The 26,069-nt window shown below is 45.8% G+C and overlaps 1 protein-coding gene across 8 annotated transcripts in view; it reads right to left on the reverse strand.

The window, feature by feature from the left end:
* The window catches only part of shf (Src homology 2 domain containing F), a 331,264-nt gene that overhangs the window by 302,578 nt on the left and 2,617 nt on the right, over nucleotides 1-26,069 (reverse strand). For all 8 annotated transcript variants that reach the window (XM_087982144.1, XM_087982146.1, XM_087982148.1 and 5 more), the window contains exon 2: nucleotides 8,728-8,857. In XM_087982144.1, the coding sequence (XP_087838270.1) occupies nucleotides 8,728-8,857 (130 nt within the window). The remainder of the gene's footprint in view (nucleotides 1-8,727; nucleotides 8,858-26,069) is intronic.

The following is a 26,069-nucleotide window of genomic DNA, read 5'->3' on the forward strand; positions in this document are numbered from 1 at the left end:
GGATTGAAGAAACACTGAAAACTGAGGAGAGAGGCTGGACATGATCATTCAAAAAGTTCTTAGTCAGCAAAACAGGGAATATAGCAAGCCACCAGCAGCTGTGGGCGACATTGCTCTGTAAAGGGAGTGAGTGTAAATATTGGAAACAAGGGAAATACCCTCTCTGTCTTCGCAAGGGCAAGTTGCCTTCAAAACTGAAATGATTCTAGTTTAGAGTACTTTTTTCTCAGCGCACTTATTATTACAGTAAACGTTTCAGACTGTGAAAGCTTGCTATGTCGTTATTTCAGCTGGCAACCGGAAGTTCAAAAATTCTCCTTTGAACAAAGTTATCAGTCTCTACGGAGATTGTGACAATAGGCAGAATCATTTTTATGGGAGTTATAATTACGCACGTCAACAGTTAGTGACTTGACTGTAGCTGCCCTTTACATACAATTGGTCCCATTACTTCACCGAGATCATATTTGTGTTAATCACCAGCTTTCTTGTGCTCAGAGACGTGGCTGTAAGCTAATATAATCACAAGTGAATGCATTAACATTTTGCTTCTGCATACGCAATGAGATGGGATTTCAAAGCTCTGGCTTCACTTTAAATCAAACTGGTGAAACTCTGTGCTCCCCTCACGATGACATCAGCCTGCTGGCACTCACTACTGTAATATTTAAGCAGCATTGACAGATCCATCTTGAATTGCCACCGTTTCCAGGACTATGGGCCAAAACCCATGGAAAATGAAATTAGTGTGGTCAGATCGTTATTAGCTGGAACACTCAGGATGGGCCAAATGGCCTCCTTTCTATGCTGCAAATGTCTCTGGGCGACTGACTGACCTGGGGAGGGGGATGGGAGAGAGCTACTCCTCTCTATCAAAAACAAATTGCTGGAAAAGCTCAGCAGGTCTGGTAGCAACTTTAGGTTGAGTCAGTTCTAAGGAAACATTAAACTTTGATTTCTCTCCACAGATGCTGTCAGACCTGTTGAGCTTTTCCAGTGATTTCTGTTTTTGTTTCTGATTTACAGCATCTGCAGTTCTTCCAGTTTTTACTTCTCTCTATCGCTTTCCACCAGGCACCACACAGAGAGACTGTCACAACCAGCCACTAAAAGCACTCTCAGACAAACAGCTACTATAATAGAAGCACAGATATAAAAGGAGAGAACTTGTCAGTGATGCGGGGGCGTGGTGTTGGCTTGTGTGTGTGGGAGAGGTAACGTGATGTTAAAGAATAACAAACAACTCAAAGGAATAAAGAAGAAAACACATCTTTAGTATCCAACAGACAAAAGGCTTTCAAAATCTGTTCAAAAGCAGACATTGTCAGTAAACCAACATGAGGAGAGTGGTCAGAGTAGACTGATGTCAGCCTTTCTGAATAGTCATTAAGCAAGAGAGTCTATTCAGTTGAATCCAAACAAGGATGTTTGTACATGGAGTCAGAGAGATCTACAGCAGAGAAAAAGCCCTGCGGACCATGAAGCCTGCGCCAGTCAAAAATTACCACCTAATCTCACTTCCCAGCACTTGGCTCATAGCCTTGTGCTGTCTTGGTATTACAACTGTTAGGAGGGTTTCTGTCTCTCCCACTTTCACAGCCAGGGAGCTCCAGATTCCCCCCAGGCCAAGTGAAAAATATTTTCCCCACATCTTCTGTAAACCTCCTGCCCCTTACCATAAATCTATACCCTCTGGTCATTGACCCACAGGGAAAAGTTCATTCTGTGTACCCTATATAACATCAGCATAGTCCTACCAGACTATAGAGAGCACGAGAGAGAGAAAGACAGAGAGCGCGGGCGAGGGGGATGGAGAGAGAGCAAGAGAGGGGGCGCAAGAGGGAGGGAGGGAGAGAGAGAGAGAGAGAGAGCGCAAGCGAGAGGGGGAGAGAGAGCACGCGAGAGGCGAGGGAGGGAGGAAGAGAGCGTGAGAGGGACAGCGAGAGGGAGAGAGCGGAAGAGAGTTAGTGAGAGGGAGAGAGAGAGAGACCAAGGGGGTGAGCGAGAGAGAGAGCAAGCAAGGGAGAGAGAGCGCAGGGCGAGATTGAGAGAGCAAGAAGGAGAGAGGTAGAGAGAGCAAGAGGGAGAGAGGGAGAGAGCGCAAGGTGGGGGGGAGAGAAAGAGAGAGTGAGAGAGAGCAATGGGGAGAGTGCAAGGGAGCGAGAGAGTGAGAGGGAGAGAGAGAGCGAGGGAGAGAGAGAGCGTGACCAGTTGTGGGGGAGAGAGGGAGAGAGAGAGATATAGAGAGAGAGAGAGAGAGAGAGAGAGAGATAGAGAGAGCGATAGTGAGGGGGGAGGGAGAGGGAGAGGGAGAGAGCAACAGAGAGCGAGAAAAGGGAATGACTGCTGGTGGTTTAAACCTGGGGCTCACCATGCCCCAGATGAGGGGAGAAGTTGAGAAGGAGAGTCAATCCTTCATGGTGACCTCAGCCCTGTATTGGAATTGAACCCATGCTTGTTGATGTCACTCTGCATCAAAAAGCAGCCATCCGGCTAATTGAGTACACTCTTCATAACAGGCTGAAGGACTGAAACAGGAGGAACCTCGGAGAACCACTAGGAGTGACTTGCTCTCACTTGCGACCCTCCTCTTCCCCGACTGCTCACTCCTCCTGTCTGAGTACAGAGGGGAGGGTCTCTGTTGCCCACTCCTGGGCAGGTTGAGGTGGCGATGGGGCCCTATAAATTTCAGCTCTCCCCTCCTGCACCCTCGATGCCTAAAGCATTTTGGATTCCATGTGGAAACTGGTTTCCATCCCCTCCTCAGTGCAGACCCATTCCTGGCTGCTCTTTGCTCAAGTTTGCAAAGATCAACCCCAGGGTCACAGCTTGGGACAAGGGAGATCCCCTGAGTCAACCAAGCAACCCAGCTCCAGCCTCCATTCTGGTAAGACCCACTGTAAAATCAGGCTCAGGGAGAGGATTCCTCTTTGAACATTACAGCACAATACAGGCCCTTCAGCACTCAATGTTGCACCTAACTGTGTAATCAATCTGAAGCCCATCTAACCTACACTATTCCATTCTCGTCTATATGACTATCCAATGACCATTTAAATGCCCTTAAAGTTGGCGAGTCTACTACTGTTGCAGGCAGTGCGTTCCACACCCCTACTACTCTGAGTAAAGAAACTACCTCTGACATCTGTCTTATTTCTATCATCCCTCAATTTAAAGCTATGTCCCCTCGTGCTAGCCATCACCATCCAATAAAAAAGGCTCCCACTGACTAACCTACCTAACTCTCTGATTATCTTATATGTCTCAATTAAGTCACCTCTCAACCTTCTTCTCTCTGAGCCTCAAGTCCTCAGCCTTTCCTCATAAGACCTTCTCTCCATACCAGGCAACATCCTGGAAAATCTCCTCTGATCCCTTTCCAAAGCTTCCACACCCTTCCTATAATGCAGTGACCAGAACTGTACGCAATACTCCAAATGCGGCCGCACCAGAGTTTTGTACAGCTGCAGCATGACCTCATGGTTCCAAAACTCAATCCTTCAACAAATAAAAGCTAACACATTGTATGCCTTCTTAACAACCCTATCAACCTGGGTGGCAACTTTCAGGGATCTATGTACCTGGACACCAAGATCTCTCTGCTCATCTACACTACCAAGAATCTTACCATTAGGCCAGTACTCTTTATGCCTGTTGCTCCTTCCAAAGTGAATCACCTCACACTTTTCCGCATTAAAGTCCATTTGCCATCCCTCAGCCAGCTCTGCAGCTTATCTATGTCTCTCTGTAACCTACAACATCCTTTGTAATTATTCACAACGACCTTAGTTTCATCCACAAATTTACTAACCCCCTGCAAATTTACTAACAAATTTACTAAATTTACAAATTTACTTTGGAATTACCTTCCCCAAAAGGCAGTGGATGCAAAAAGGTTGAAACATTTGTAAGGCGGAGGTAACTGGCAGACCAAAGAGATGAAAGATTCTCGGGGATATGCAAGAATGCAGAGTCGAGGTTAAAGCCAGAGCAGCCACAATTTTATTGAATGGGGGAGTAGGCCTAGAAGGGCCGAGTGGGCTACTCTTGTCTGTAGGAGAATGAGGAGAAGGAAAAATGCCAGGTTCCTGCCCAAGTGTTTTAAAAAGGTCAGAGACATCTGGTCCATCCTTATTACTGTCACTAGACTCCAGTACCACCTGAAATAATTGAACTGACAGTAAAAGAACAGACCACTGAATTTATTCAAACTGAGGCTTTTGCAGTTTTTTTAAAAAAGAAATGAGGGGAAATAAATATTTATATTTTTAGCATGCCAGCGAGAGAAAAATATCTTTGCATCCAGAGTGCAGTCACTCTATTATCTAGACAACAATGGCAGCCAATGTGTGCACAGCATGATCAGAGTCTGAAGTGAGTGAGCAGTTCAGCTCTTTTCTGGTGGTACTGGCTGCAAGGGGAAAGTAGGCTAGGACAGAGCTACACTGGTCTCTAAACACCACATAGCGCTGTTGATCCAGAGGCGTATACAGCACAGCAGGTACCTGAGGCAGCGAGCAGGGAAGGGGTTTAAAACAGTGAGAAGTCGAGTCATAGAGATGTACAGCATGGAAACAGACCCTTCGGTCCAACCCGACTAAGCCGACCAGATATCCCAATCCAATCTAGTCCCACCTGCCAGCACCCGGCTCATATCCCTCCAAACCCTTCCTATTCATATACCCATCCAAATGCCTCTTAAATGTTGCAATTGGACCAGCTTCCACCACATCCTCTGGCAGCTCATTCCATACACGGACCACCCTCTGCGTGAAAAAGTACCAAGTGATCTGGACCTGCACCAAACCTGAAACCTAGAATGAGGCGCGAGCCCACAATGTTTTAAAGTGAAGTGCGAAAGCAGCCAGGGGGATGGGAGAAAAACCTTTTCTCACCCAGCGAGTAGTTAGGGGCATGAAACGCACTGCCTGGAAATGTGGCGGAGGCAGGTTCAATTGAGGCATTCAATCGGGGCATTCGATGATTATTTGGATTGAAATAGAGTACAAGGCCATGTCGACAAAGGCAAGAAATTGGCACGAGGTAATAATGTTCACTTGACTTCTAGATAGGATGGTTAAGGCTTTTCGCATGCTTCCCTTCATTGCTCAGTCCTTTGAGTAATGGAGTTGGGTCATCATGTTGATGTTGTACAGGACATTGGTGAGGCCTCTACTGGAATGTTGTGTCCAATTCTGGTCACCCAGTTGCAGGAAGGATATTATTAAGCTGGAGAGGGTTCAGATGAGATTTACCAGAATGTTGCCTTGTATGGAAGGTTTTTGCAATAAAGAAATCTGAATAAGCTGGGACCTTTTACCATTGGAGCATAAAAGGTTGAGAGGTGACCTTATAGAAGTTTATAAAATCATGACGAGTATAGATAGTGTTAACAGTGGGTGTCTTTTCCCTACAATGGATGATTTTGAGACACATTTTTAAGATGAAAGGAGAGTAATTTTTAAAAAAACAGGATTGGCAAATATTTTACACAGGGGGTGATTCGTGTGTGGAATGAAAACCCTGAGGAAGATGATTCTCGATAGGAGTGCGAGAGGCAGGGTAGTTGTCATGGGGGACTTCAACCATCCAAATATTGACTGGGAACACTATAGTACGAGTACTATAGATGGGTCAGTTTTTGTCCAGTGTGTGCAGGAGGGCTTGCTGACACAGTATGTAGACAGGCCTACAAGGGGCGAAGCCACTTTAGATTTAGTACTGGGTAACGAGCCTGGCCAGGTGTCAGATTTGGAAGTAGGTGAGCACTTTGGAGACAGCGATCACAATTCTGTCAGGTTTACTTTAGTGATGGAAAGGGACAGGTGTTCTCCACCGAGCAAGAGTTACAGCTGGGGGAAGGGAAATTACGATGCAATTACGAAAGATTTAGGAAGCGTAGAATGGGGAAGGAAACTGCAGGGGATGAGCACATTAAAAATGTGGAGCTTATTCAAGGAAAAGCTCCTGTGTGTCCTAGATAAGTATGTACCTGTCAGGCAGGGAGGAGGATATAGAATGCGTGAGCCGTGGTTTACTAAGGAAGTGGAATCCCTGGTCAAGAAGAAGTAGGCTTATGTTAGGACAAAATGTGAAAATTCAGTCAGGGCGCTTAAGGGTTACAAGAAAGTCAGGAAAGACCTAAAAAGAGAGCTCAGAAGAGCCAGGAGGGGACATGAGAAGTTGTTGGCGGATAGGATCAGGGTTAACCCTAAGGCTTTCCATAGGTATGTCAGGAATAAAAGAATGACGAGAGTTAAATTAGGGCCAATCAAAGATAATAGTGGGTAGTTGTGTGTGGAGTCAGAGGAGATAGGGGAAGTACTAAATAAATATTTTTCGACAGTGTTCACTATAGAAAATGAAAATGTTGGCGAGGAAGATACAGAAATACTTGCATCTAGACTAGAAGAGATTGAGGTTCACAAGGAAGAGGTATTAGAATTACTGCAGAGTGTGAAAATAGACAAGTCCCCTGGGCTAGATGGGATCTATCCTAGGATCCTCTGGGAAGCAAGGGAAGAGATTGCCGAGCCTTTAGCATTGATCTTCAAATCATCGTTGTCTACAGGAATAGTGCCTGAGGACTGGAGGATAACAAATGTGGTTCCCTTGTTCAAAAAGGGTAGTAGAGACAACCCTGGTAATTACAGACCAGTGAGTCTCACTTCAGTTGTTGGTAAAGTGTTGGAAAAGGTTATAAGAGATAGGATTTATAACCATCTAGAAAAGAATAATCTGATCAGGGACAGTCAGCATGATTTTGTGAAGGGTAGGTCATGCCTAACGAATCTTATTGAGTTTTTTGACAAAGTGACCAAACAGGTAGATGAGAGTAAACCAGTTGATATGGGGTATATGGATTTCAGCAAGGCATTCAATAAGGTTCCCCACAGTATACAAAATGCAGAGGAATGGGATTGTGGGAGACATAGCAGTTTGGATCAGTAATTGGCTTGCTGAAAGAAAACAGAGGGTTGTAGTTGATGAAACATGTTCATCTTGGTGTCCAGTTACTAGTGGTGTACCGCAAGGGTCAGTGTTGGGTCCGCTGCTGTTCATCATTTTTATAAATGACCTGGATGAGGGCTTAGAAGGGTGGGTTAGTAAATTTGCGGACGACACTAAGGTCGGTGCAGTTGTGGATAGTGACGAAGGATGTAGTAGGTTACACAGAGACATAGATAGGATGCAGAGCTGGGCTGAGAGGTGGCAAATGGAGTTTAATGTGGACACGTGTGAGGTGATACACTTTGGCCGGAGTAATCGGAATGCAAATTACTGAGCTAATGGTAGGATTCTTGGGAGTGCAGATGAGCAGAGAGGTCTCGGTGTCAGATCCCTGAAAGTTGCCACCCAGATTGACAGGGTTGTTAAGAAGGCATACAGTGTTTTGGCCTTTATTAATAGAGGGATTGAGTTCCAGAACCATGAGGTTATGCTGCAGCTGTACAAAGCTCTGGTACAGCCACACTTGGAGTATTGTGTACAGTTCTGGTCACCGCATTATAAGAAGGATGTGGAAGCTTTGGAAAGCGTACAGAGGAGATTTACTAGGATGTTGCCTGATATGGAAGGAATATCTTATGAGGACAGGTTGAGGGCCTTAAGGCTGTTCTCGTTAGAGAGAAGAAGGTTGAGAGGTGACTTAATAGAGACATACAAGGTAATCAGAGGGTTAGATAGGGTGGACTGGGAGAGCCTTTTTCCAAGTATGGGGACGGCAAACACGAGGGGACACAACTTTAAAGTGAGGGGAGATAGGTATAAGACATGTCAGAGGGAGTTTCTTTACTCAGAGAGTAGTAAGGGTTTGCCTGCATCGGTAGTAGATTCGCCAAGTTTAAGTGCATTTAGGTCGTCATTGGACAGGCAAATGGAATAGTGTAGGTGGGATGGGCTTCAGATTAGTATGACAGGGCGGCGCAACATCGAGGGCCGAAGGGCCTGTACTGTGCTGTAACGTTCTATGTTCTATAATTACGATGTTTAAAAGACATTTGGATAAGTTCACAAATAGGAAATGTTTGGAGGGTTATGGGCCAGAAACAGGCGGGTGGGACTAGTTTGGGATACTGTTCAGCATGAACTGGTTGGACCGAAGGGTCTGTTTCCTTGCGGTATGACTCTGACTCTATGAAGAACCACTACAGGCAGGCTGGGCCCACAGACCTCCTTCTGCCCCACAGCGGTTCTGGAGCTCTATATTCTACTTTAAACCATGGTGCTTAACCATGAGGGTCATCGCTCAGTTGAAAGGAGAAATGAACAACGGAGCAAATACACAACACATCTCAGCTTTTCCCCACTCTGCCGCCAGTGACAATGTGCTCAACGCCTGGGGTGTCAGCCTTGGAATTCTCGCCCCGCTCCTTCCAAATGCTTCTTAAAATCTACCTCTTTGACCAAGCTTTTGCCATTCTCTTGGGACTCAGTATCAGATGATACTTGATAACTTTCCAATGTGGAGCACCTTGAAGTACGTATACTAAATTTAAGTGCTTTATAAATGCAAGTTGGTGTTAACACCGGCAAAATACTTGCTCCCAACTTTATTCCCTCATCGTAAACCTGTCTGGATGCCATCTGACAAAGCATTGCAATAAAGAGTGTGGGCAGACCATAATTCAATACCAAACTGGCCCACATTAAACAGAACCCGTCTGGAAATGTTATCAGCTCTGCTCTGTACAAAATGACCTTTTATATTATATATTCATTTATTACCTGCCATCATTTTCTGGGCTTCATAAGGTTCCATGTAGCCATCATTCTCAGTCACTTTCTCCTGTCCAACCTGAGTCACACCAGACTGCTTAGCATCGAATGGATCTGCGTAGTCTTCGAGAATAATGACCTGTCAGTGGGCACAAATTAAAACACAAAAGAGACACATTATACACTCAGCGCTCGTTGAATGCGTAATTGTTTCTGTAATGTGTTAAAAATCTGTATTCCACGGCCTGTGGGCACCAGGAACTGAGAGTCTCTCAATAAAGTAGACAAAGAGAGAGAGAGAGAGAGAGAAGCTTCGTAAAAGGTGACAAACTGCAACGTGTAAATAATGCTGAGGTCGAACATTTGATACCAACACAGCATACGTGGTAAGAGTGAACTGGCAGATAATCGTTAACTTCTCTCACAAGTACACAGGGAATAAAAGAAGTGACGGCAGATTCATCACCATAGGTACCATTTCCTCGTTCTTTCAAATGTTGCCTACCTCATTCTTTCGGTTTTACTTTCATCCTTAGGCTTGGGAATCATTCAAGTTATACACCTTGATTCGTGGCCCATCAACAGGTCAGGGGTAGTCGGCACTGCCCTATTGTAAAACTCCAGGCTACCTGATTCTGACAGACCCAGCAACTCCTCCCTGGTCTCAGTGCTTCCCACTGTGAGCAGCAACTGGCATTCAGAATCTTGAGTCAATTCTCTTCTTCAGTTCCTAACCCCCAGGGGTGTTCAACCCAATTACAAAATACTCAGCATCTAACTGGAATCTGACGCTTGTACACTCAAACAATTCGAGTGTCTAGACATTGCCAGGCAATGAGGAAACTGCACTCAAGGAGAGCGGGGCACCTGGAAGGGAAAGAGTATTGCTAAAATTAAAAAAGTACTGTCAAAAGTTTTTCATTTTGCAATCATCAGGACTGAATTGCAAGAATGGCAAATCATACAGGGAACAACAATTTATCCTGGATGAGAAGAGACTGCTGAATGGTTGTCAAGTGAACGCTGATTGCAGAGTGATGCCATGAACCATATTTTCATTCAGTACAAATTGGCATCCCTTACATTTTTGGCATTCTTGTGATTTTCACTAAACAAAGACATATTGGCTGCATGCATCTTTATCCAGCAATACTTAAGTTCTGTACAACCAAAAGGTTGTAGCTCATTGTTGGTTTTGTCAGCTAATTTCATAACAAAGGCAGCTGATAAAGGAAAGACACACACGGGTGCAGACTGAGAGCATCACAAAATTTCATTTGCATAGGTACGGTCATGACCCATAGGGTGTTCCTGAGAATTAAATTCAGAAGCTTTCCGAACGCAGGGCGTAGGATCCAAACTGCATAAAACAGGACGAGTGATGAGACAGCTGGAAGGTGGAGAGGAGAGTTCAGGAAATATCATTCTCCAGCCACAGGAAGAAAAACACCCAATGTTTGCTGGCTGGATAAGCAAACCCCACTCCTGAAGCGATTGCTTTTCTGTTTATTGCCATAAGGTTAAAGGCAAAGAAACACAGATTGTACTTTGCCATCTGCTTGGCAAACTGAACTTTGCTATGCTTTCTCGCCTACCTGGCCCTGAAGGTTTTGACCATTTGTGGAGGGAACAGACACAGGAGGCGACCAGCATTTCTCATATAGAAAAAGCACAGTATCACAGATCGTGGAGAAGTATTCCCAAGGCCGCTGATCAGGAGACACTTGCACAACTTCCACAGTACAGGAATTTAAATGCAATTAATATGGATTAAATAAAAGGCGGTGAGCATGAAATGACTGTGGTGGTGTTCAAACCTGTCTGGCTCATTATTGTCGTTTAAGGAGGGAAATCCATTGTCCTTACTTGGTCTGACCTACATGTGACTCTATCCCATAGGAATAAGGCTGACTCTTAACTGCCCTCTGAAACGTCTGAGAAAGCCACTTGGTTGGACAACAAAACCAATGTGGCCCGAGCAAGGACTTCTGATCTCAAGGTGATTCCTCAAAGTGTAATCCCACCATTGCTATGCACTTAACAAAGCCTATAACGTTTGAACTTTCAGCTTTATTTCCTTAAATTCTACTTAAAACTAAGAAGCTCTGCAATGTGTAACTTTTAACCTTATTTCGTATGCTTTACACTGCACTATAATCACTGCAATGTTTAGCGTTTAACTTTGTTCTTTCTTTCTACCTTGTTCTTATGATTCTGTACCTCAGTACTATCCCCAAGATAACACCTTGTGTGGTGACATTATGCATTTTTCACTGGACGCCTGTACTTGAATGCACATGACATAAAATCAAAGTCAAATCAAAATCAAACTAAACGAGCTATTTGAAACCACACCAACTACTGACCCTCCTCAACCACAATCAGGAAAAGGTATTAGATGCTAGTCCGGTTGGGGATTCCTACATCTCATAAATAAATAGCAAAACTGACAAAATACAGCAGATTCTGGAAATCCGATTTCTGCCCTTATGTCATCGTTATCTCCGACTCTCTCCTTCCCTTTGACTCTCTCCAGCTCCATTCCTGTGGAGAGGTGGTAAATAAACATTGGCGCCAAGCCCTCCACCCCCATCAACTTGGCACAGCAACTTTGCTGTCTATCTCCACTAACTCGGTCTGACCTGTTGAGCTAACTGAACAGCAGCAAGAAGAAGATTGTGCAATCTGTGCCCAGTTAATGCCAACTCAAGCAGAGCAGCAGCTGAGCTGCTACCCTACAGTGGGTCTGTGTGGAGTTTGGACATTCTCCCTGTGTCTGTGTGGGTTTCCTCCAGGTGCTCCGGTTTCCTCCAACAATCCAAAGATGGCAAATGGGGCCAGATGAATTTAGGATATCTGGTTGGCATGGATGAGTTGGACCGAAGGGTCTGTTTCTGTGTGGTACGACTCGATGACTCTATGTGCAGGTTAGGTCATGGGGAATGCAGGGATAGAGGTGGAATGCCCTTTGGTGGATGGGTGCAGATTTGATGGGCTGAATGGTCCCTTTCTGCGGGATTCTATGAAAGGATTCTATTCTCCCTGACAGCTGCCTCTCTTGAGATTGATAGATGTGAGTCAATGTACCTTGGGCTGTTCTGCTACCTGAAAGACTGACACAGCAGCTGAGTTTTATTCTGGAGGTGTAAAGTCCCGCTCCAGTACATTACTGAGGCTAGCTCTCTGCTGCAGGAGTGCTGCACTGTTGCTGTTTGTTTTGGATGAGGCAGGAAAAGGGCCCTATCTGGCTCAAAGTCTCCTATTGGAAGAGGGGCACTTTTCCCTGTAATATATTCACTCATTACCCAACATCCCTGAAGCAGAGTAGTGGGTCACTGCTGCTTGGGGGAGGTACTTGCTGCATTTCCTACCTTGCCTGTGAAACCCCAATTCAAATACTTAGCCAACTCTAAACACCTTTGTGGTGTTCTCACATTGTTAAAAAGTACTATCTAAATGTAAAGTCTTTCCTGCGTTCTAAACCAGGAAGGTGGAAAGACACAAATGCATGACTCACCTCTTCCCCCTCCACCCCCCAGGACACGTTGTCACCGTCAGCCTCACAGTCACTTGGGTCTGACACCCAGGATTTGTGGAGACTTAGCCAGCCCTCAACACCCTGGGGGGTGGAGGAATCCTAGCTCTCTCCCCCTGAAAAAAAAGTTTCAAAAACCGAGCAGGAGGGGGGTGAACGGAACAATCAACCCTTTGTCAGCCAGGGTTCCCCTGGGGATAGGGTGGGAGAGTGGGCCATTAGCTGATTGAAAAGCCAGTTAAGAAACACACGCCTGCAGCACTGGACAGAGAAGCAATTGGATATGTCAGCCCATGCCAGAGCCGAGGAATTTCTCCGTTCTTTAGCAGGTTAGGGTTTTGCTGCCGAGATGAGCTTTTGTCTTGTGAGCGAGTGCAGGATGGGAGTAATATCAATTACAGCCTGTCAATCACAAGCAATCTCAGGGACATGCCGGAATCTTCCTCCAGCACGCCAACTGAGACACACTCAAAAGCTCCCCTGACTCTCCCTCTGTTACCTTGCCTTGTCTCGTTCAGACATTGACAGATCCCCACGGTGCATTTCCACGCGCTCGAGCTCAACTCTCTATGGTTCTTTTTAGACTAACTTCACTTGTCTGGCCAGTCTCATTCCGAGTCTCACAGCCTTGACATTCCCAGCGAGCCAAAGGAACAGTATTCAAAATCAGCCAGTTTCCAGCTCCCGGTTAAACACACACACATTCAGAGATAGAGAGAGAGAGAGAGAGAGCGAGCAGCGCACACACAGACACTCACAGAGACACAGACAAAGGCAGAGAGAGACAGGGAGATACACTGAGAGAGAGAGAGATAGACAGAGAGAGCGAGAGAAATACACACAGAAACAGATAGTGAGAGAGAGAGAGAGAGTGAGACATAGAGAGAGAGAAAGACAAAGTAACCGAGAGACAGTGAGAGTCTCTCTCTTAGATCTCTCTTTCTCTTAGACAGGGACAGAGCCACAGAGAAAAGCAAACCAACAAAGTCCGAACTGAAAGGACAGTCAAGGAGAGAAAAAGAGAGGAACAGGGACAGAAACTCAGAGAGGGATGGGAGACAGACAGACAGAGGGAAAGAGGAAGAGGAGATCCAGTCAGACAGAGGGAGAAGCAGAGAGACAGACAAACACGAGTGCACAGGGAGATAATGAGTGACAGAGAGAGAGACACACACACACAAAAAGAGCAAAAATAGAGACACATACAGGGAGGGGGGTGTGGTGTGCAAACACAGAAACAAACGTAGATCTGCCCATTCACATGAAACACACAGAACGAGAATAATATCACAGAGAAATGGGAACACCTAACTCTGATGGAGCAATACCTTTCAATTTCTGGAGTAAAAAGATTGATTTTTTTTACATTTTGAAAACACATTGTCCTATGGTCATGAATAATCAAAACTAATTTGTGCTGTGATTTTCCTCTCCCTGTCTACATCGATGTGGCTGTCTCTATCTCTGTTTTTATTTCTCCATTTGTGGTTCTTTCTTATCAGTGCTTTTCATTCTCTCTGTTATTCTGCTTTCTCTATCTGTAGGCCAACGTGTATCACTGTGACTCCAATCTCTGGGTTTCTCTCTTTACCGCTTTCCAACGTGTAAATAATTAATGTTCCCCCCATGCCCCTGTGTCTCAGTCTGTAGTTCCCTCTCCTACCTTCCAACTGCCTCAATCGTGATGCTTGCAGAGTTGAACAGCCCGTCTCACTCTCAGGGCGCATTGATGCCCGCAGCCACTGCAGTTTAAGTGCCTGCTGAACTAGATCCCAATGAGGAGCTGAGAGGTGGAGAGACCACTGGAAAGGATTGGGGATAGTGGAGATTGGGGGGAGGAATGTTAAACCAGACTGGTGTAGCTGCAGCATTGCTCACTCTCTGTGCCGGTGACTGAGCTTCCCAGTCTCCTGAGTACTTGCTGCAGGAGCTGAAAGAACAGGAGCACTGACTGCGGAAGCTCTAATAAATGGCAATAGTCTCCAGCAGGTTACACACAGAGGTCAGGCAATTTCCTCGTGGGTTAAAGCCTGACACATTAACAAAACATATTATTCCAGAGGATCCCAATAGGAAGGAGGACTATACCTGGATTAAACACACTTATTAGGACAAGGCAACCACTATCCCATCCCTTCCCAAAATTTCACTCAGACCCTAAACCTTTGCAAAGTGGATGGGGTGAGGGTGAAGGAGGAGGAAACAAGGATGCTGGAAGACAGTAGGGAGAGATGAGAGGATTTAGGATCCCCGTCTCAGTGGAAACAAAGACATGGTAGACTCTGATCCTTCCCACTCTAGATTCTCTTACTTAATAGATTCTCTCAAATCTAGCCTGGGATTTCACAGGATGTGGGCATCACTGGCCATGCCAGCATTTTCTGCCCCTCTCTAATTGCCCCTTGAACTGAGTGCCCTACTCAGCCATTTCAGAGTCACCCACATTGCTGTGGGTCTGGTGTTAAGTGTAGGCCAGCCAAGGTAAGGACGTGTGGGAACCAGATGGGGGTTCCCATCACTGGTACTGATTTTTTATTTCATTGACAGAACAAAAATTTCACCAATTCTTTCTTTTTTAAATGTAACCTATTTCTTCCAATCACCCTTTTCAGAGATGTTATTACACAGCTCTGGAGCAGCTGGGATTTGAATCCAGACCTCCCAGTCCAGGGGTCGCATCATTACCACCACACCACACAAGGACCGATAAATTATCATGGTGAGATTTGCACCCACATCCCCAGAGTATTAGGGTGGACGTCTGGATTACAGGTCCAGTGATGTTACCATTACACCACTATCTCCTACCTCAGTGTGCGTGCTGGTGGGTAGATTGCCCCCAGTGTGGGACAGAACACTAGCTATCTCAGGGCAGTGTTGAAGAGGAGGGCCAATTGCCAGGGCTCTCCTTCAGAGGAAGCTGATGGGGTACAACAAAAGGGAGCCTGACTCCGAACTGGCCCTAAGCTTCACAGCAATGCAGAGCATCTGAAATAGAACAAAAACTGAAAGTGCTGGAGAAACTCAGCAGGTCTGGCAGCATCTGTGGAGAGAGAAACAGAGCTAATGTTTCGAGTCCAGTGACCTTTCAGAGCCCAAGAATCTGAACTGGAGCACTATTAAAGAAAGAACATTGATTAGATCGCTTACAGGAACAAACAAAAGCATTCTCTGGCTCAGTATCATACCTGAATGCAATTCTGCATTAGCTCATGTCATAGACATACAGCACAGAAACAGGCCCTATACCTAAACTAAACTAGTCCCACCTGCCTGCACTTGAACATTTCTTATTCATGAACTTATCCAAATTTGCAGATTTCTCCAGCTTCCTCATTTCCCTTCCCTCCCACTTTTTCTCAGTCCCAACCCTCAGACTCAGCACCGCCTTCTTGACCTGCAATCTTCTTCCCAACCTCTCCGCCCCCACCCCCTCTCCGGCCTATCACCCTCAGCTTAACCTCTTTCCACCTATCGCATTCCCAACGCCCCTCCCCCAAGTCCCTCCTCCCTACCTTTTATCTTAGCCAGCTTGGCACACCTTCCTCATTCCTGAAGGGCTTATGCCCGAAATGTTGATTCTCCTGCTTCTTGGCTGCTGCCTGACCTGCTGCGCTTTTCCAGCAACACATTTTTCAGTAATGCGAATTATAGTTCAAATTGTGTAATTCAGCACACTGGGTCATACAGTCAGACTTCAACTAGAATCCAGCATAAAAGAAGGACTTCAATTTACATAGTGCCTTTCACAACTCTGGTACACCCCCAAAGAGCTATGAATTACTGTCGTGGTTCTAATGTCAGGAACTGGAACGGCCAAACTCTGCACAGCAAGATCCCACAAACAGCAAGCTAGTAACAACTGGACATAACTTTCTTCCACAAAGTTGGTTTGATGGAAACAGTAATGGCCATGACAGCAAGGAGAACACCCCAGGGTTAGATACAAAGTAAAGCTCCCTCAACTCTCACCCTATGTATCTCAGCCCTAATATTCAACCACCTGATGAAAGAGCAGCGCTCCGAAACCTAGTGCTTCCAAATAAACCTGTTGGACTATAACCTGGTGTTGTGTGATTTTTAACTAATATACTAACAGTGTGGTCAGCAATCGGAGTGTTCATGGTGACCACTCTATGAAACACTGTTTGAAATCCCTGGAATGAGGGTAAAGTGTAATCATTTAAACCTTTGATCCCAGCATCAAAGAGTGCAGTAAATTGGGACCATTGGCACTTTGTAATGGATCCTGCTCTGCTCCAAAGATTGGAGGGGGCAGACAGGCAAAGTACCCCACCCCCTCCACCCAGACTGCTGGCTCCAGTCATCTGGGGTGACAGCGAACCTGAGGATTTTCAGGAATTCAGTTTCAAAACTCTTTGTTCAACAAAGGCCCTGCCTGCTTTCCACACCACAGGTAGCTCACACCCAACACTCAGGCAAGTGCAGTCGGCAGTGACTACACAAGCTCAATGTGCGAAGGCTCTTTGCTCCATTCCTGATTCAGTGAGATATACTCATCTGTCCACTACATTCACCGGGGGTCATCCATTACTCCCACTGCACGCCAGGCTGACTCCTCCAGCAGAGATGCTCACAGCAGGATTGGAACCAACAGTGTCACAAGCTGGATGTGGTGAACAGTTAGTTCCCTACCCATGGGACTGGAGACAGGAAGCTGTGACAAACCAATAAAGCCACTTGTAATTGTATTAGTCACCAGGATCCCAGCAAGGAAATAGATTTCACACTCACATACTCTAGTGTTAATCAAGCTGGCTTGACAACTCCCTGGTGAAGACATACAAATCATTCCCCATCTAATACATAGAACTCAGCCAACCGACCCAGTGCCACTGTAGCAAGAGTGACCACCTCCCACAATCCACCCCAGCTGCAACTCCACATTGTCCTGCTCAATAACCCACTTGATCCTGAGGAGCCAATGCCAAACACTTTCTTTACATTTCCAACGGATGGTCAACGTGTTAGCTCAGGAAATGTGAAGAGCAATTCCCAACACCTTCATCAGAAATGGACTCTCCCTTCACATTACAGCTCGAGGGGGCGGGGGATGGGAGCAGAGCAGGATCCATTACAAAGTGCCAATGGTCCCAATTTCCTGCACACTTTGATGCTGGGATCAAAGGTTTAAGTGATTGCATTTTACCCTCATTCCAGGGACTTCAAATAGTGTTTCACAGAGTGGTCACCATAAGCATACATACTGCCACACATTCTTTCTATATTAGGGCTGAAACACATTACTGAGACTTGAGAGAGATTTACTCTCTATCTAACTCAATGCTGTCGTGTCCTGGGAGCGTTTGATGGGGGAGAGTGAGAGGGAACTTTACTCTGTATCTAACCCCGTGCTGTCCCCGTCCTGGGAGTGTTTGATGGGGGACAATATAGAGAGAGCCGGTGTTGCATCTGCCTGGAGAGATCTGATGGGAGTTGTGCTGAGGGGGTACTGATGTTAGCTACTGAACTACAGACTTCATCATAGCCTCTTCCTGCTTTGTACTTTGCAGCACCAATAGCAGGATAGCAGGTGATGAGTGGGCACCCTGACTAACAGATCTGCTGCCTGTCACCTCAGGAACATTCAAACTAAACGTAATAACTCCAAGGCAAGTGCAGTCCCTACAGGAAACAGCCAACTCAGAACACACAGGAGCAGGACAGCGGAATCAAAATCCTGATTGTTCCTCGTCTCTGTGGCATAAGAGCAAACTGGGCCATACAACAGTGAGAGTTAGACTGCTCTGTAAGCACCAGATGCAATCGTACATAGGAGAGTGAACTCCCTGCCAGATCTTAAATCTTGATATGAGCATTCTGTTTTTCTGTGCTTCAGTTATAATGTGCACTATCAAATCAGAACTTATTTTTATGCCAAGGTTGGTTTGCCAAAACAATGTTCTGTTTGAATAAAGTTTCTATAGTTTGCAAAGGGCCAATTGCCTATCTCTGCTTTGCAGGGAGTTTAATCACTCAGCTACAACCAATTCTGGTAGAACACAAGGGGGCAAAGACACATTCAATGGCACTGCCCAGACTGGTGCCAAGTATACCTGCTAGAGGATCCTTCAGTTGTGTCCAGTTTTTTTGCTCTTTGTGTGGTAGACAGTCAAGAGTCACAATTGACTTTAGCATTCCTAAGGTGGGATAATTTTCCCACAGTGCTATTGGGGTGTTTGATGGGGACAGTGTTGAGGGAGCTTTACTCTGCATCTAACCCCGTGCTGTCCCTGTCATAGAAATGTACAGAAACAGACCCTTCGGTCCAACCTATCCATGCCAACCAGCTATCTTAACTTAATCCAGTCCCATTTGCCAGTATTTGGCCCATATCCCTCTAAACCCTTCCTATTCTTGTACCCATCCAGATGCCTTTTAAATGTTGCAATTGTACCAACTTCCACCACTTCCTCTGACAGCTCATTCCATACACACACCACCCTCGGTGTGAAAAGGTTGCCCTTTCAGTCCCTATTAAATCTTTCCCCTCTCACCTTAAACCTATGCCCCCCAGTTCTGGACTCCCCCTATCCTGGGGAATAGACTTTGTCCTTTTACCTTATCCATGCCCCTCATGATTTTGGGAACCTCCATAAGACCACCCCTCGGAGTGTTTGATGGGGACAGTGTCGAGAGAGCTTTACTTTGCTTCTAACCCTCTTGCTGTCCCAATCCTGGAAGTGTTGGAGGGGGACACAGGATGTGGGCATTGCTGACTAGGCCAGCATTTATTGCCCATCCCTAATTGCACAGAGGGCAATAAGGAGTCAACCCACAATTCTGTGGGTCTGGAGTCCACGGATGCCAGATCAGGTAAGGATGACAATTTCCCTCCCCAAAGGTAGAGGAGTTTCACTGTCTAACTCCATGTTGTCCCTATCCTGGGAGTGTTTAATGGGGAGATGTGGGAGAAGTTTAATCTGTCCTGTGCCCATAAGACCATAAGACAGTGGAAGTAAGGTCATTCGGCCTTTAGAGTCCACTCAGCCATTCAATCATGGCTGATGGGCATTTCAACGTCATTTACCCTCACTCTCCCCGTATCCCTTAATTCCTTGCGAGATCAAAAATTTATGAATCTCTGCCCTGAAGACATTCAACGTCCCGACCTCCACTGCGCTCTGTGGCAATGAATTCCACAGGCCCACCACTCTCTGGCTGAAGAAATGTCTCCTCATTTCCGGTCTAAACTGATCCCCTCTAATTCTGAGTGGACTCTTGCTCACCAGAATGAGTAAATGCAAAGTTGGCTCAAGACAGATCCCAGTTCAAATGTGATGTCACTCCTGGTCAAACTGCCCAGTAGCAAACATGCCTCCCAGTTCACAGGTGAAGATTGGCTGACAGATTGAGGTACCAAAAGCAGCTGGAAGCCCAGCCCTCCCACTCTCTGTCCACAGTGAGAAGCAGATCCGTAGATGAGAAAAAAAAATGGCCTTTAATCAACCACAGAGCATCAAGTACATGGGGAAGGAGGGAAAATGTGGAACAACTTAAGATTTCTGCAGAAGATGTCAGTTGGTTGGAGTTTCACATGGAAAGTAATGCTTTTATTCATTGGGGTTTTCTGTGTAGTAAGAACAAAACTAATTTAAAACAGCGCAGTATAATCAGCCAGGATCAAACAGCAACTTCAGACAGAACACTATGGCTATGCCAGAGACTATCTAGCCGTTTCCTACATTTTACAAGTATACGTAAAATAAATTGTCAGAAATTAAATTTAACTCAACATCAACTGCTTGAACAGAAAGGAAATTGCTTTACTATTATTTCAGATCCTCTGCTTTTCACTCACCCAGGACCTGTTTCATTTGTTTCACAGTCAGGATCATTCACACTCCTGGTGTTTATATCCTTAATGAGTGACTGCTTGGAGCCGTAACCATGGAGGATACGGTAACATTCTTTGAACACCCCACCAGCGAGGATAAAAGTGCTACTCCACATTGAGAGGAATCATTGTCATAAACAAGTTTAATCTTGTCCCCATTCCCTGTGTAAAATCGATATTGCACAAAAGCTGACTGAACAGTGATTGGGTGTTGGATTATCACAGATCATAATGGACTACGGTCCTTGAAAATACTTTGAAAAACATTCTCTAATGAGCTATCCACTCAGCCCATTCCCACTTCCCAGCAGTTAACCCATAACCCTGCAGGTTATGATATCTGAGGTGCTTTCTTCAAATTCACTCATAGGAGGTGGGCATTGCCAGTTGGATAAGCATTTATCGCCCATCCCTAGTTGCCCTTGAGGTGGTGGTGGTGAGCTGCAGTGTGCTTGCTGTAGATAGACCCACACTTCTGTTTGAGAGGAAATTCCAGGATGTGACACTGAAGGACTGGCGATATATTTCAAAATCAGGACGGTGTATGGCTTGGAGGGGAAATTTCAGGTGCTCGTGCTCCAAATAAGTGCTGACCTTTGAGAATGACATGGTCATGGTGAAGGTGCTATCTATGTATCTTTGGTGAATTTCTGCAGTGCATCTTGTAGACAGTACACACTGCTGCTACTGAGTGTCAGTGGTGGAAGCAGTAAATGTTTGTGGATGTGGTGCCAATCAAACAGGAGCTGCTTTGCCCTGGAAAATTTCTTGCACCCATCCAGGCAAGTGGGGAGTATTCCATAACTCTCTTAACTTGTACCTTTATCCAGACACCTTTGAACTGAGTTGAGTGTTTCTGCCTCTCCTGCCCTTTCAGGGAGTGTGCCTGGATCCTTCAGGTGAAGACAGCCTTGTCATCTCCACTCTAATCCTTTACCAGTTTAAATCATGTCCCTTAGTCACTGACACTGCACCGAGGTGGTGCACCCATCTTCCCATCTGCAATTTCCACACCCCTTGCAAGTCAAGTTTCCCCTCAAATCTCCTCAGTTCCATGAACAATACCTGCCCTATCTAACCTTTCGTCAAAGCTGCCTTGTTCCAGTCCTGGGTCAAATCCTTGTAACTCTCCTTTGCAGCTTCTCTCACGTTCTGACCTATGGACTCTAATTCAACTGTGGACACTGTAGTGAGATGCCCTTTTGGGGAGGGTGGGGTGGTTGCACAGAACAGCATTGGCCCCTTGGTATCTCACCAGGCAAGCATCGTGCTCACAAATCCTCCTTAGAGAAAGGATTCTCAGCAGTGAGTGGTGACATGACAAGGTAAACGCATTTTAATCTTAACATCTGCATTATTTCTTTATTCCAAGTTAAAAGCTCTGGATTAAAAGCATAGCAGGGTCTCACTGTAATGTACCATGAAAGGTTTGTAGAAAAAGTGCTTCTCATGAATGCTTTGATTCAGTCAGTTACCTGACACTTACTGTTAAAAGTGATTACAGTAACCAGGACTGAGTGACAACAAATGTGCATTTATATAGCACCATAAATGTTTTAAAACTGCCCCAGGTGCTTCACAGCAATGCAATCAAAGACAATGGTCACTGAGGCCAAGGAAGGGATATTAGGATAGGTGATTAAAAGTGTAGCCAAAGAGATGGCTTTAAGGAATGTCACAAAGAGGAAAAGAGAAATTTTAGGGGTGAGTTTCTGAAGATGGGACCCAGGCAGTTGAAGGCACAGCCATCAGTGACAGAGTAGAGAGACTGGAGGATACACAAATGCAGTTTGGCTGGTCATCCCCCTTGACACTGGCATTAATATTTACTCTGTCTATCACATAGTGATGCACCTGCTGCAGGATACTTTAGGGTGATGTCACCATGATCTCCATCATCGCACAGGGACAGAATTCAGCCACTGTCAACCTCCTGTTGCTTTAAGGTCAATTATTGGAAACTAAATCTGGCTAAAGTACGATTAAAAAGTGAAACTAAAACACACATGTAACTCACGTGGAATTACAATCACTGTTCTGTTCTCTTCCCTTCCCAGAATTCCAGACTGACCCTGACCTGGAAACACCATCACCATGTGGACTGCAACTGTTCAACAAGGTGGCTAACCATCAGCGGCATCTTGTTCCAGAATAGAAGACTGAAAAGTAACAAAATCTGGGAGAGTGAGATCATTTAAATTCATTCACAGGGTATGGGCTTCACTGGCTGGGCCAGCATTTATTGTCCATCCCTAATTGCCCAGAGGACAGTTAAGAGTCAACCCCATTGCTGTGGGTCTGGGTCACATGTAGGCCAGACCAGGTAAGGATGGCAGATTTCCTTCCCTAAATGACATGAGTGAACCAGATGACATTTTGACGACAATTGACATTTACTACATAGTTATCATCAGGCTGGAATTTTATTCCAGATTTTACCGATTGAATTCAATTTTCACTGCCTGCCATGGTGGGATTCGAACTCTGGTCCCCAGAATGTCACTTTAGTCTTTGGATTAACAGTCCAGTGATAATACCACTAGGCCATTGCCTCCCCATTTTGCTTATTGTCTGATAGGAAGAAAGATGTTGGGACAAAGACCGCAATGCTCTACAATGTACGCCCATGAATCTCTGGGGGGGGGGGGGCAGCAAGAGTTGACTTGCTGTATTCCACCCCACTCGGGTAGAACAGCCATGCTGATACCTCACCTCAAACCTGGCAGATACAGCAGCACTGGTGCCTGAGGATGGGGAGCCCAAGCCAGAACCAGTTCCCACCAATGAGGGATCAAGGCCCACATGACAATACAAATCCTCAGCACTGACATTGTGTCAGTGTTACCAACATGATTGTGGCTCACACTCAGCAGAATGAACCAATGCAATCAAAGTTAGTCAACAAACAGCAGCAAGGTGTTCAAAATAGAATATTACGCCTTTTTTTAAAAAAGCCCTCCTGTACTTTCTTCCACTCTCTCCTCGTCCAAACAGCCGCTCCTGAAACTCAGTCAGGAAATCAGAATGATATTTTAAGCTGCCAGAGCATAAACAGTTTTGAAATTTCAGTCAATTAAGCTCAGGTATGAGTCAACAGTGTTCATTCCAACAGCGGTGTAGCTATGTGGGATGTTGCATAGTTCTGTCGCAATAATCCTTTCTCTCTATCACTGAACCTAAGTCAACACCCTTCTGAATATACCTTCCTTGTTCCTCCTCAATTCTACATACCCAATCCCGTAATCTTTTCGATCTCAAAGTGCTGAAATTTCTTAGACCAGGATCTTAAAATGCAAACTCTGCCCCACCCCCTCAACCCCCAATCACAACCAAACTTCCCCTTCAGTCCGAAAACCCAAGTCTGATGCTAATAATTGTGGGGACATCAGCATTTTGTCAATTTTGGTACCACCCTGCATTATGAACCTTGACCTTTAAACTGGGATTTCCTTTGATGAACGCATATAAATGACTCTTTACTGCGACAACATTGCCTGAGGTTGACTGGACCTCCCTCTATCCTCTCATTGTAAAAGATGACATCTCCAACAGTGCAGCATCTCCCTCACTACTACACTAAGAAAGGAGAGCATGATCTCTGCAGTGGTGTTGTAAGCTCATGGCCTTCTGAACCCAGAGGCTTAAAAAAGAAACACACAAAAATCCTTAAAAGCACCAAAAATGATTTAATTTAAAATCTAACTCAGCACTAAGGAAATGGAGGAATGTGTGAAGGGCAGAATGGTGGAGTTGAGCTGGATCAGCCATGATCTTATTGAATGGCAGATGAGCTACGAGGGGCTGAATGGCCTCCTCTTGTTTCAGCTTCTTATGCTAAGAGTTCAGTAAATGCTGCAGAAAGTGGTAAAATTCAAAACCAGCTTTCAGCAGAATTTTTAGTAAATGTTTCAAACATTGAAGGTTTCAGTGGAGGGAGCATCACGATCTGATTCAGTGTCTGTCTCAGTGTCTCGGAAATAACTGCAGAATTTATTTGGGTTATCAGCTTACAAAGGGTCAATACATTGTTGGTACAACATCTCAATTATTGATGCTGGATGATTATTTTAGTTAACTGTGAACCTAAACAGTTAAAACTCACTACAAAATTAGGACACAGACCCACAGCTAATAAACTAACACAACATTGCAGGCCAACACACACAACCTGACTTTTTTGTTGTTATATTTCTCATGAGAGAGTCTCTGATTATACTTGTAGATTCATCCCTTTAATCACCAAAGAGAGATCCAGTTAGCACCATACGCCAGTGTTATACAGTGACAGACCTGTCCTTCCTTGTACAGTAACCTTTATACAGTGACAGACCTGCCCCCACCAGTACTGTACTCAATGTTACACAGTGACAGACCTGTTCTCCCTTGAAATGTAACCATTGTACAGTGACAGACCTGTCCACACCAGTGCTGTATCCCAGTGTTAAACAGCAACAGACCTGTCCCCACCAGTACTGTACCCCAGCATTAAACAGCAACAGACCTGTCCCCACTAGTACTGTACCTCAGCATTGAACAGCAACAGACTTGTCCCCACCAGTGCTATACCCCAGCATTATGCAAGGACATACCTGTCCCCCACCAGTACCAAACCCCAGTGTTATACAGTGACAGACCTGTCCCCACCAGTACTGTACCCCAGCATTATGCAGTGACAGGCCTGTCCCCACCAGTACTGTACCCCAGCATTATACAACAACAGACCTATCCCCACCAGTACTGTACCACATTGTTATACAGTGACATACCTGTCCCCACCACTAGTACTATACCCCAGTGTTATACAGTGACAGACCTGTCCCTACCAGTACTATACCCCAGAGTTATACAGCGACAGATCTGTCCCCACTAGTACTGTAGAGGAGAAAGTGAGGACTGCAGATGCTGGAGATCAGAGCTGAAAATGTGTTGCTGGAAAAGCGCAGCAGGTCAGGCAGCGTTCCGAAAAGACCACTCCCTCCGTGACTCCCTCGTCAGGTCCACACCCCCCACCAACCCAACATCCACTCCCGGCACCTTCCCCTGCAACCACAAGAAATGCAAAACTTGCGCCCACACCTCCCCCCTTACTTCCCTCCAAGGCCCCAAGGGATCCTTCCATATCCGCCACAAATTCACCTGCACCTCCACACACATCATCTATTGCATCCGCTGCACCTGATGTGGCCTCCTCTATATTGGGGAGACAGGCCGCCTACTTGCGGAACGTTTCAGAGAACACCTCTGGGACACCCGGACCAACCAACCCAACCACCCCGTGGCTCAAAACTTCAACTCCCCCTCCCACTCCACCAAGGATATGCAGGTCCTTGGACTCCTCCATCGCCAGACCATAGCAACACGACGGTTGGAGGAAGAGCGCCTCATCTTCCGCCTAGGAACCCTCCAACCACAAGGGATGAACTCGGATTTCTCCAGTTTCCTCATTTCCCCTCCCCCCCACCTTGTCTCAGTCAAATCCCTCGAACTCAGCACCGCCTTCCTAACCTGCAATCTTCTTCCTGACCTCTCCGCCCCCACCCCACTCCAGCCTATCACCCTCACCTTGACCTCCTTCCACCTATCGCATTTCCAACGCCCCTCCCCCAAGTCCCTCCTCCCTACCTTTTATCTTAGCCTGCTGGACACACTTTCCTCATTCCTGAAGAAGGGCTTATGCCCGAAACGTCGATTCTCCTGTTCCTTGGATGCTGCCTGACCTGCTGCGTTTTTCCAGCAACACATTTTCAGCCCCACTAGTACTGTACCCCAGCATTATACAACAACAGACCTGTCTCCACCAGTACTGTACCACATTGTTATATTGACATACCTGTCCCCACCAGTACTGTACCCCAGTATTATACAGTGACAGACCTGTTCCCACTAGTACTGTACCCGTGTTATACAGTAACAGACCTGTCCCCCACCACTAGTACTATACCCCAGTGTTATACACTG

The sequence above is a fragment of the Chiloscyllium plagiosum genome, unplaced genomic scaffold (genome assembly GCF_037043375.1).
Source record: "Chiloscyllium plagiosum isolate Xiang-an unplaced genomic scaffold, Cpla_swu_hap1 HiC_scaffold_42, whole genome shotgun sequence".
Taxonomy (NCBI): domain Eukaryota; kingdom Metazoa; phylum Chordata; class Chondrichthyes; order Orectolobiformes; family Hemiscylliidae; genus Chiloscyllium; species Chiloscyllium plagiosum.